Source organism: Notolabrus celidotus, chromosome 21, assembly GCF_009762535.1.
Source record: "Notolabrus celidotus isolate fNotCel1 chromosome 21, fNotCel1.pri, whole genome shotgun sequence".
NCBI classification, from domain to species: Eukaryota; Metazoa; Chordata; class Actinopteri; order Labriformes; family Labridae; genus Notolabrus; species Notolabrus celidotus.
The window spans coordinates 28,513,371-28,525,348 of NC_048292.1; the positions used below are offsets into that span (position 1 = coordinate 28,513,371).

The following is an 11,978-nucleotide window of genomic DNA, read 5'->3' on the forward strand; positions in this document are numbered from 1 at the left end:
CGCAGCCCGCCTCCACTACTTCGCACTGTGCCAGTGTTAATGTGTTCTCTTAGCACCCCTCTCAGCCACGCACACACACACATACACACACTCTCACGCACCGAGCTGCAGGGCTCTCCATGAAGCTCCATATTATATAAGAAATCAGCTCAATCTCTCTCTTCAACACTCTTTACAGCTTAGAAAGCATTTCACTGCCATGGGACAGGTACGCTTCTTGTAATGAATGTATGTTTCTTTTAATCATTGACTATTTTCTTGTAAAGCAGGCCAGAAAACAGTGCTGCAAAGACATGTGTCTTTTTCTCACCGTCTCCCTCGTTCTCTTCCTTTACTTCTGTCCATCTCAGAGCCTGAGCCTGGACCAATCGGTAGACAGATCAGCAGCGGAGGACAGGTAAGTGACTCACTGTTAACTGTTCGCTCAGGGAACATTGTGAACTGGTACTCTTTTATCCTGTTCACTTTAAAAAAGCGAAGAGAAGCGTTTAAACCTTTTGTTATAGAAGAAATTGGAAGGTTCAAATTTAATTTCCGTCAAATTCTTATGTAGTAATTGCGCACTCGATGTGTGTTCCAGCACGTGTCTTCTACCTGTGTTAGTGGAAGAAGAGGAGAGTGTGCTGGACAGTACGGCTGAGGTATCAACAGTAACCGGCAGCATGGAAGGTAAGGGAGAGGAGCTCTCAAATCCATGTGAGTGTGCAAGGAAGAGAAAGAGAGGAGATGATATTTCTGAGTCGACTGTTTGTTTACGCCTTCGTTCATCTGAGTGTAAGTTTATCCACCCACACACACCAACTCCTCCTTCCAGCAGCAGACCAACTCACCAGCAGTGGAGCGACCACCTTCTCCGACAGCAACACTCCTCAGTCATCGTCTTCACATGCTGGCCAATCTGGGAGTGGAACGGGCAGCGTGACCTCTGACTCCAGCCAATCAGAGGATAGTTCAGCCAAAAAGGATTCCCTCCCCCAAGGTGGCAAAAATAAGAGGGAACTGGTAAGACCTGATCTACTCCTGCTTTCTTTTTTGACTAACTCTTGGTTTTAATTTCTCTGAATGTTATTGTTGAAAAAATTTGAAGCTATTTCCCTGACTACTGTGAGGGTTGATCACTACTTGTGGTGATGTGTTATCATTCTATAGCTTATGCTTCCTCTTTTAAGTTTTTGATTTTATAAAATCTTTCTATCATGCATATTTAATTTATTTTTAAGGCTGTGATGATGATGTACCAATATTTTATGGAGTTCAAGATGAAGTCATGCAAACTAAAAAATAAGTTGAATTTTTCAGTGAATAAAATAATCATGAGCCGAAAACATGCAGGGAAATGATCAGTTACTGAATGTATGATTGAGCTTTGGTTCAGTTTTATTCAGGATCCTGTTAATGGAGCTGTTCTCCACAGGATTCAATGTCTCTGTCAATAATGAGATGAAATGCTGTCTTTCCAGCTATGCAAGTGTGTGCTAGTGCATGCGTGCATCTCTGTGGAAGATGAGGAAGTATGAGGGCAGAGGTCTATTTTCTCCACTCGCAATCAGGTTTTCAGAGTCAAGCGCCAACTACTCTGCCAGCTGCTTTTTATCTTCACTTTTATCATGTAAAGGCTATTGAGCGGAGGGAAAGTGGGGAGTGAGCGAGTACAGAGAGCAATATGGATGTTGAAAGCAATGTGAGTGTGAAGTACTCAGAGTTAAAAGGAGAGCTTGAGGGGGAGAAGGAGCAGAGAGATGCAGTAATCTTTGTCCAAACCCTGCAGGAGCTTTCACGCAGCATGGAGACCATCAAGGAGAACAAGGTTCAGGAGGACCAAAGTGAGACCAGCGTGACCACTGAGAAGGAATGTAAGTGAAAGACACTACTTGTAAACTCTCATACTGTAGGTCTATCATTTCCCATCTATCTTTTAAAACTAAGCACCATTGTGTCCGGTATTTCTAATGCCATTTGACCTAATCCTCACATCCCTTTCTAGCGGAGACATCGGTAACCTCTGACACAAACGACAAAGAGGACAAAAACAGGTAAGACAGCAAATAAAGATAGTAAGACAACTTATTATTGATTACTTTATTATGACATGTAAATAATATGCACAGAGTCCTAATTGTTTTGTCCTTTACTGCAGCCTGTCGCCAAGCGATAAGGAGATTGAGGTATGTATCCAATTTAATCTTAGAGATGCATCTTATAGATGCTAGTGAGATCATAGAAAAAGTTCTTGTTCTCTTCTTGTGGTAGAAACACGAGTGTATATCATCTCGGTCTTTATAGCTTCACTATGTGTTTGATCTATACATGTATGAACTCCCTTGTAATGCAAAGTGATCCATACATGGTATGTTATGCTAGGTTAAGCATGCCTTTCATTAGAAGTACTTATCAGACTCACATGTTAGCATGCTAGTAGGTTAGCACAGATCATCGAATCCCAAATAATACCCCTTCTTGTATGCATATCAAGTTAATACATCACTTTGTAAATGCAAACTCATGATTTGATTTTGAAATCTAATTTTTGATTTGGTGTACATGCTCAGCTAGTCTGAAAAAGCTATCGTTCAGGTTAAGCTCTAAATGAAAAAAGGAAGTATATGGCAACTTTGTTTGCACCATATAATACAACATACAGGATGTTTCAAGCTACAAGTACCATCATCTTGAAAGCTACCATTAGAAACTCAAGGGGTTGTCTTTTTAGTGAATCCTGAGGAGATAGTAAAACATCTTATCACAAATCTTCTGTTTCTGAGAAAGCAAAGTTTTCTGAAAAACAAACTTTCCATCCTGCTTCCTCCTTCCTTAAACTGATCTCTTTCTGTGTATCTTTAACATGGAAATTCTAAACAAATGGACTTCTGGTTTGTAAATCTCTTCCCTTGACACCAACCTTGTGGCAGCTGTACATGCATTAAAATGAGCGGTAAACAGTAAGAATAGTTGATCTTCTACCTCATGATCTTGTTTGCCTCTGCAGCTTATATAGAAGCATCAGTATTAACACAGCTCTGTTTCATTACCAGATTAAAACTCCTCACAGTAGCTTTAAATGTAAACAAAGTGTGTTTTTATCTTTTCAGACAGAGTTCCAGCGCCTGGCGTTGGGCTTCAAGTGTGATATGTTTACCCTGGAGAAGAGACTCCGACTGGAGGAGAGGTCACGTGACCTGGCTGAGGAGAATGTGCGCAGAGAAGTGTCCAGCTGCCAGGGTTTACTGCAGGTCATTATTTCTGCTTCATATTCTAGCTTTATGTAGATGCATTTGTAATCATCTTTACAAATTAGCATTTTTTTTTTTAAATATTCAACTCCATGTGAAAATATTTGTTTTCCTTTTCTACCACACACAACACATCCATAGCTTCAGGGTTAAAGTAACTGCAAAGCAAAGGAAGATGGATATAATGTCCCTGAGTGTAGTTCAGAGATGGATTGATGCCAACAGTGCTTTTTCACATATAAATAGGCTGACAACTGCATGAATTTGAACGCATCACAAGTAGAATAGTAGAGGAAAGAATGTGCATCTTGTTCTTCAGCCTTTGTACAAAATTGGTATAAAAATGTGTATGATTGCACAACATCATTAAGAATTGAAGAGGCTAAAATTGGAAAAAGTGCCACTGAGACTGAGTGAGTTTCACAGTATCAAAGTCTGTAAACGTTTTTCTGTTTATTAACAAAAGACTCAAAATAATTCAATACTAAAAAGATCTGAATAATCGATGAAGGTCAACAGAAAATATACAAACGCTCACTTTTTCTCTTTTCTCTTGTACAAGGAATTCCTTTACGAAAAGGGGGTGACCAAGTGATAGGTAGACAGAATGACAGATAAACCAGGCGCAAATAAGAACAACATAAGAATGGAAAGACAAACAAGTAATACAAAAAAAGGAAATAAAATAAAATAATGATAATAATAACAATAATAGAAAAGAATGATAAAAAACAAAAAAACAACGGCAACAACAATTAACGTTTAAACATAATAGAGCATGAATAACCTATACATAATAAGTAACGAAAGAGTAAAATAATACAAATAAATAAATACATAATACTAACAATGATAATTAAACAGATAAGGCTGAATGACAGTTTACATTGACATTGATTTCCAGGGGTTGATAATAAATAAATAAAATACAATTTATATATAAATATATATTATTTTCCTCTTGCATTGCTTATTATTATACATAATATGTAAGTATAAATACATATATACATGTAAACATAAAAAATGAAAAATTTAAATGTGTGTGTTGTGGTCTGAAGCTTAGTGCATATCTTGTGATTGTTTCTAAAAATAATTGTAAATTAAAAAAGATGTATAAGATTATAAGGAAGAAACAATTATTATTAATTATTTGCCTATCCATACATCTGTTTTTATTTTAATTTTATTTTTTCCATCTTTTAATGTGGGTGCTTATCGTCAATGTCTGATCCCACTCACTCTTTGTCTGCCTCCCTCCACACAACTGAACAGGTACATAAAAGGTTAATCACACCCATGTGCCCATTTCCAAAATGAAGTCATAAACATAGAAGGAAAGAATCATGATCAATAACCAACACAATAAAAACACACTTCTACAAGATTGACTGAACTAAGGAATATGTATGCCTTACTGAAAGGAATGTCATCTGTAAAATAATCATTGACTTGCAAAGTCTACATTTTGTTCTCTTGGTCCTTACATTTTTCACCTTTCCTTACTCTGCCCCCAGGCTCTGACTCCTCTGTGTGAGGATGACAATCAGTCCATGGAGATCATCCAGAGGCTCCAGAAGAACCTGGATATCCTCATCCAGTCCATGAACAGGGTGTCTAGTCGCTCCGAGATGCTTGGAGCGATTCACCAGGTCAGATTATGCGTGTGTGGTAGGATTGTGATATCAACATTTGTTTTTACAAGGGAAGCACAATATTGGCACATTCGAAATATGCAAATGGTGACACAAATAATTGCCTAGACTGATGTAACATCTTAAACAAGCCATATTCATTGTTACACAACATTTGAATGCAGTGCTCTGCCACCTTCTCTATTGGATTGCGAATGGATCTTAATTAGTCATCTAAATATTCTAGTGCAGCAGATGCATAATTTAAAGACATCCTGTAAGAGAAATGTTTATTTTGACTCAAACTCTGTACAGCTTGAAATACTCGAACTGCCATCATGGATGGAGAGCTACGGTTGTTATTATTATTACCCCCAATTTTTACTGTTGCAATCATGATAGAAGTATAAGACTCAAAAGACTGCATTTTATTGCAACCTTTATTCTGAAAAGAGTGTTTTGTAATTGTGTCTCAGGAAAGTCGTATTGGAAAGGCTGTGGAGGTAATGATCCAGCATGTGGAGAACTTGAGGAGGGTGTACACCAAGGAGCACGCCGAGCTGCTTGAGCTGAGAGAGACGCTAATGCAGAATGAGAGGTCATTTGGATCCTCGTCTGTCGGAGGTAAGGAGCGTTCTGCAAAGAAACACATATCACATGTCATTGAGGGGCATTAGATTTGTAGGCTTTCATAATCAGCGAGATATAAGACTTGTTTGAACTTTTCATATCTTGAATTTAACAAGAGGACCTGCTGTATAATAGAGAATACCTATACAAGTAGTTATGTCTCCTTGTATTAGTTTGTCCACCTGTTATTTACATAATGTGCAGATATAGATATTTGAATGGTTCGAACCTATGGGTTTTTTTTTTTTTGAGCGAATATTCAAATGTCGTTTTGGAGTAATTTTGACAGCCCTACTAGACTGTTGAACTCTATGGTTTGGGAGGTTCAGCAACATTTTCAATAACAATAAATCAATTGATGCATAATAACATGCGGATTCAAAATGTCCTGCTGATGGGGTTAGTTTTGAACACCAAAGATGGCTCAATAAATATTTTGCATGTGTTTTTATACCACCAGGGTATACATGAATGTGTGAAACTCTATACTTAGTGTGTGCAAAGACAAACCAAATGTGCTGAGCTTTCCTTTTTCCATCTTACAGAAGACTTCCGTGTCAAGAAGCAGCCAACATCTCAGTACTACAAGGTTAGCTGTGGCTAGCTTACATTCTGTGCTATCTCACTCTCTACACCCAGAGCTGTACAGTGATATTCATGTGTGTTTGGAAGTCATTTAGAAATGTGTCTTCTTTTTTCTTCATCAACAGTCATCAGCCCGGCGAGTCAGCATAGCAGCAATCCCCCGCTCTGGTGGAGGCAACATGCACTTTGACATGGTGAGGACGATGCTGGCATCATCATGCTAGCTGCTTATTTGCCAACAAAAAAAGATCTGATAACAACATACAGCATGCACTATGTTTTATATAGTCAGTGAATGATCTCTTTACTGTGTTAAATCTAACCCAACCTCCGGTCTCAAAATATGAAGCCCATGCAGAAGTGTTATAAACTGTAGTTCATTGAGTGGCCACTTGAGGCTGGCTGCAGAAACACCAGAAACCACATACACACCCATTCAAAGAAGATGATCTTTACAGCAGAAATAAACATGTTTACAGCCTGGTTAAAAAAACGTTTGGGTCTATGTAGCTAATTTCTCAAATGGCACACACTGTACTTTGAAATTTTTCTGACACGACAGTTCAGATGATATTAAGATAATGAGTTTTTCCCATTTAAGGACTTGATTGACAGGCGGGAACAAGCTGTTGGCTAAGCGGCTCAAAGCCCGCCTCTTTACAGCACACTAGCTCAACAGAAGTTTGGTGGAGTTCAGCATTTCCAATATCACTCCCGCCAGCGATTGGCTTCAAAACAGCACTCAGGAACAGATGGGTGACAGATGTGTTGTCCATTATTTATACAGTCTATGGTTAAATCAGAAAAGTCCAACTTACACTCTCCCAGGATGTAATCTTGTTTCAAGAGTTCAAGTTGTTGAAAGCTTTGTGTGCAAAAATGTGCAAAATATATAAATATATTTGTATTCAAAAAGAAATATGGAAATGCACCAGTCTTCAGATTTGTGTGCTTGCAGAGTAAGATGCATGCAGCAAATTTTAAAGCTTGACTAACAGATCATATCACAGTAAGCTTAAATACATGAAGAGGACAGGGTGAGGACTGTCAGAACTGCTCTGGTAAAGAATGCGTCCTGTGAAGTTACAAATACTTAATGATGATGGAATATAGATCACTTTTTATACATTATGTTTCTGTGATCATGAGATTTGTTTGATTTTCCCACCACAGTCAAAAGCTCAAGAGGGCTCAGAGGCTGAAGCAGAGAGACTGACCAGGAGATCCCCATGGTGAGTATCTGTATGTGTTGTGTGAAATATGCCTGTAATATGTTGAGGGCAGTGAAACAAGATGCGTAGAGTGTGTGAAGAGGCTCGCTGTGCCATGAAGTGAGGGGTTTCTTGTTGTTATGCTAACAATGGTTTCCAGGAATGTGGCAGGGAAGAACTCGGCGCGCCCACCGCTAAAACGCTATGTTAGCTCTGCGGCCTGGGTTGACACTGAAGAGCCTTCTCTCATGATGAAGGGGTAAGACATGCCAAGGAGATAAGCTAACCAAGCTGCCTGCCACGAGTCCTTTTGACAGTTGAGCCAGATACATAAAGATGGCTGCTGAGGCACAAATGATATGACATCACAACGGCTGAGGTAACAACAGAGAAAATTTGGGTCAAATTCAAGTCAGCATTACTCCAAACCCATGAGCAATGTTTGTATGTAGATATGATTTGACATTTGAAGTGCAAAGTGTTCCTTAGTATGTACCAACCAAGAAAAAAACAGAATCAAAATATGATTCTATAATTTCCTAAGAGTGTCAGATAAATGAAAAACAGTGTTAGATTATTTGTCACTGTTTTAAATAATAGGATTGCTATTAGTGAAAACTTGCTACCATTTTTAATTCAACTGACTAGTCCTGCAAAAAACCTCAACACAGTCTGTTCGTGGTGGTCACATCAACCAACAAGGCAGCCATCTTTCCTGCATCTGGTCCCTCCTGGCATGGGGAAGTGTCGACTCGAAGACAACATCTTGTTTAGGCACTTTCCAAATCTCGCGCACTTCTATATTTTGTAACAGCAAGAGAGTGTGGATTTTTTATTTTGGACTATTAAAACTCTCAAATGTTTGGGTGATAAAAGAATTATCCGTTTTGAACCATACATGCAAAACAAATGCATTTGGATAATTCAAATGAAGCTCTTCTAATGATGCCCAAACATTTGAAAGTTGTGAAATTGCTTTGTGGGATCATAGAATACTGAAGCATGTCATTTGCATCATGGGGAATGCATTTTTATTCTTACTGTATTAAGTTCTAACACGTTTGTTTCAAGTTAAAGAGAATATCTGTGTCTGAGACACGCAGGTCACAGTCAATCAGTGAATACTCTGCCTGCATATGCATGAAATGTGCATGTTTGCATGTGCACATACAGAATCAGTGTGGCTACAAAGCCACGCTTGTATTTGAATGTGCAACTGAACAGTGTGTTTGTGAATGCCTGACCCACGCGTGCCAACAGGACGGCCTGCGACAACACCGACAACCAGTCAGAGGAAGAGCAGAAGGAGGAGCCGGTGGCAGAGAGGAGGAGGTCCAGTCTCAGTGAGCTGGGCAACAAACTCACCTCCTTCATTCTGCCCCTCAAGACGTTAGTCCAACCAAATACCCACCACTAGCCTACTGCAGCATCACTCTCCGCCAGCTAAGCTAGGAGGCTGGCTGAATGGTGGAAGAGTTCATCATTTGGCTGTACTGAGGTTCCAGTGGCTGCAGACTCAATCTGTGCTCTTAAACTTTTGTCACTTTTTGACTTTCATTGTGCAAAAAGTTTGATTCAATGGAACCTCCTAAGTGATGCAACTCTTTCATTGTATGGGTCTGTGCTGGACTAGCTTCTTCTTTGCTCCAGGGGGTTAAAGCGGCTTTGTTAACAGAGCATTTTAATCATAAGCTTCTAAAGAAACCATGTCTTTTAACTTCTTATGTCTTGAGATCAGTGTTTGTCAGCCTGACATGTGATTTCAGACGCCTTCTGATTTCGTTTCATGCATGGATCTCAGATTAAAATTTTCGGTGTGAGGCTAACAAATCATGGAACTGATACCTAGCAAATCTTTACATGGCTAACTCTTCTGTCACTAACATGCAAGGCCACTCAGTGTCATGTGCAAACTACTACACTTGGACCATTTCATCTACTTTCATGGGACAACTGAGTATTTTGTGCGAGCGGATCATGAGTTGTTCTCAACTGTCCTTTGTTCTTTCCCTCCCTCTGCATTGCTCAGGAGTCAGGATGAGCTGTTTGTAATGCTGTAAGTGTGCAGGGAGGAGAGTCCAAAGTGGAAAGTGCTTTCGGATTCTATCTCTGTCTTTAAAAAAAAACAATAAATGCATGAGAGAGGCCTGCGTTTTTCAGCCAGGAGTGCCTATGAGACGCAGCGTACGTCACACTGACTCTCATATTGACTGTGGAGTGATTTTGAACAGCACTCCTGCTGTTAAACAATTCCAGGCTGAAAATGTATGCTGCATTCGCTTGACCGGGCAAAAGACAAATCATGCCTCCATGCCAGCTGCTATTTCCTGTGCTGCTGACAGCTTTCTCATTCCGCTGGTGAACATGATGTGGATGCTTCTCTGAAAGTGGTGATAAAGTGTGATTCATTGAAGTCAACTTCCCATTGCACCAAGCTTCAGCCAAAATCACAGCCTGCCATCCATTGTATGAGTTACCACAAATGACCTACAGTATTCCCCAAGTCATGTGTGACCACATATTCACATTCCTGTGTGTCATTTGTGGTAACTTCTCTACTCTCAGCCTCATTTTGAGCAGTTTCCCATTCTTGCCCGTATTGTTTTAGCCTTGTGGTAACATTTTCTTGTCTTTTGTTGCCCATCCCCAGTCCAAGCCCTTCCTCCAGCCCTACATCTACAGAACCAGGAATGGTGCAGTCTCTGTCCCATAGCCTGACCTCCTCAAGGGCTGCCGCAGCAGCAGCAGTAGCCAGAAGTGGCAGGGGGCTCTGGCTTTGGTTGGCCATGGTGGTGGTGCTAGCAGGTAACACTTGTTTTGTCTTTGCAGTAATGATCCAGAGTGAAGAAAATAGATGTCTGATGGCTGTCTAACATGAGTCTGGTTCTGCTGGAGGTTTCTGCCTGTTAAAGGAAGTTCTTCCTCGCTGCTGTAACTAGCTAAAAACTGTGAAGTGCAATGCTCATGGTGGATTCAGATGAGATAAGATCTAGTCCTAGTATCTAGTTAGTAAGAGGGGACTGAGTCTTATCCTGTCCTGGTGTTGGGTCTCTGTTCATAATTTAACATAGAGTGGTCTAGACCTGCTCTGTTTGTAAAAGCATCTTGAGATAACATTTGTTGTGATTTGGCGCTACACAAATGAAGATTAATTGATTGTTTGAGTCCCAACACCAAGACAGGGTAAGACTCAGTCCCCTCTTACTGACTAGATACTAGTACTAGATCTTATCTCATCTTAATCCACCATGAGCAGAGCACTTTGAAGCTTTTAGCAAGTTATAGCGGCAGAGACAAACTTCCTTTAACAGGCAGAAACCTCCAGCAGGACCAGACTTATCTTAGCTAGCCATCTGCCATGATGAAAAACTCTGTTTATTATAGCCTTTACTAATAGGCTAACACTTTCCAGGTTTCTATGCAGTCAGAGTTTGTCATATATAGGATCTCACTATTTTAAAAATGGAGTTTGATCATTGTTAATATGAATTGGTTTTGAAACCATTCATGAATCTCAGGCTGTGTTTCAAGTTTGATCCCCTGAGAAACAACTCCTTGCACTGTTTCAATGTAAAATCATCTCTTATTAGTCATCCCCACAATGCTGTTAAAATGTCATTGTTGCCCTGCAGGTCTCTTGGCTCTGCTTGCCAGCCTGGTGATGCAGCCTGCAGTAGACGCGGCCCCTGTGGGGACCGGGGACTCATGGATGACGATCCAGCAGCTGCTGTGGCCTTACGCAGGGCTCCGACACAACGGACAGCCCCCTGTCTAGCCCCTGAGACTTGTGGGGTGGACGGTCTAACTGGCCGTCATCCCTTTATGGAGGTTACTGCTACACTTGGGTTGGTGAAGAAGAAAGTAGTGTACCAGTCCTAAGCAGAGGCTGTAGAAGGTCCACTGGTGCCTGAAGATTCCTCAAACAGGACTCGCAGTGACAGCACAGGCCTCAGGGGATAGTTAACCCTTTGGAGGATTTTATGCATCACATCACGTTTGTAAAATGAGTTAGTGTGTTTGGCGTGTATGGGTGTGTCTATGTTTAAAGACAACAAGCAGTTACAGGTGGTGAGCTATCACTGCTTAATGGTAACTGCCTACCTGGAGTCAACAGCACTTATCAGATCAGGCTTGATCAGTCTTCAGAGCTAGCACCATATTGACCAATCATGTTCAAACTTAATTAGATTGATGGCACTGATCCACTGAGTCGTACCATGGGCCACTGTGCAGTTTTCCATTGACAAGCATCATGGACGATGGCTCCGATGTGCCACATGGCTTTTTATACACATTTCATGCACTTGAAAGAGACAGCCAGCCTTTTAATTGAACTTTCCAGTGGTTTCCTCGTGTATTGTAGAGGACGTTTTATATCTTTCAAATCTATAAACACTGGTAATAAAACTTTCATTGTATGTGTTTTTAAACTTTTGAAGTCTTCTATTTATGGGTTTGTTAGTTCTGAGTGGGGAGATGTGAATATCTGTTTATTTTTGTTAAGTTATAATCGGACTTGGTTTTTAGTCTTAACACCAAAGCTTTTTTTATTTCCCTCTCTATGTTCTTGCTGTGGTTGTCACTCTTTTTAACTTTAAACATGTTCCAAAGATGTGTGGAACTTTGCACAAATAAAGTAGCCTATTGTACAATAGAAGTGTGTGTTCTTGTGTTCATACAAATGCATG

The 11,978-nt window shown here is 40.2% G+C and overlaps 1 protein-coding gene across 9 annotated transcripts in view; it reads left to right on the forward strand.

Annotated features, from left to right (window-relative positions):
• The window catches only part of lrmp (lymphoid-restricted membrane protein), a 52,500-nt gene extending 40,553 nt beyond the window's left edge, over positions 1 to 11,947 (forward strand). For 3 of the 9 annotated variants that reach the window (XM_034673682.1, XM_034673684.1, XM_034673686.1), the window contains exons 24-39: positions 351 to 397; positions 581 to 669; positions 815 to 1,002; positions 1,769 to 1,853; positions 1,985 to 2,033; positions 2,138 to 2,165; positions 3,090 to 3,230; positions 4,748 to 4,882; positions 5,341 to 5,488; positions 6,040 to 6,083; positions 6,205 to 6,273; positions 7,253 to 7,311; positions 7,451 to 7,549; positions 8,551 to 8,679; positions 9,941 to 10,095; positions 10,923 to 11,947. In XM_034673682.1, the coding sequence (XP_034529573.1) occupies positions 351 to 397; positions 581 to 669; positions 815 to 1,002; positions 1,769 to 1,853; positions 1,985 to 2,033; positions 2,138 to 2,165; positions 3,090 to 3,230; positions 4,748 to 4,882; positions 5,341 to 5,488; positions 6,040 to 6,083; positions 6,205 to 6,273; positions 7,253 to 7,311; positions 7,451 to 7,549; positions 8,551 to 8,679; positions 9,941 to 10,095; positions 10,923 to 11,065 (1,608 nt within the window). In that variant the 3' untranslated portion in view covers positions 11,066 to 11,947. The remainder of the gene's footprint in view (positions 1 to 350; positions 398 to 580; positions 670 to 814; positions 1,003 to 1,768; positions 1,854 to 1,984; positions 2,034 to 2,137; positions 2,166 to 3,089; positions 3,231 to 4,747; positions 4,883 to 5,340; positions 5,489 to 6,039; positions 6,084 to 6,204; positions 6,274 to 7,252; positions 7,312 to 7,450; positions 7,550 to 8,550; positions 8,680 to 9,940; positions 10,096 to 10,922) is intronic. The other 6 variants (XM_034673683.1, XM_034673685.1, XM_034673688.1 and 3 more) reach the window with 4 other exon arrangements.
• Positions 11,948 to 11,978: the final 31 nt, after the last annotated feature.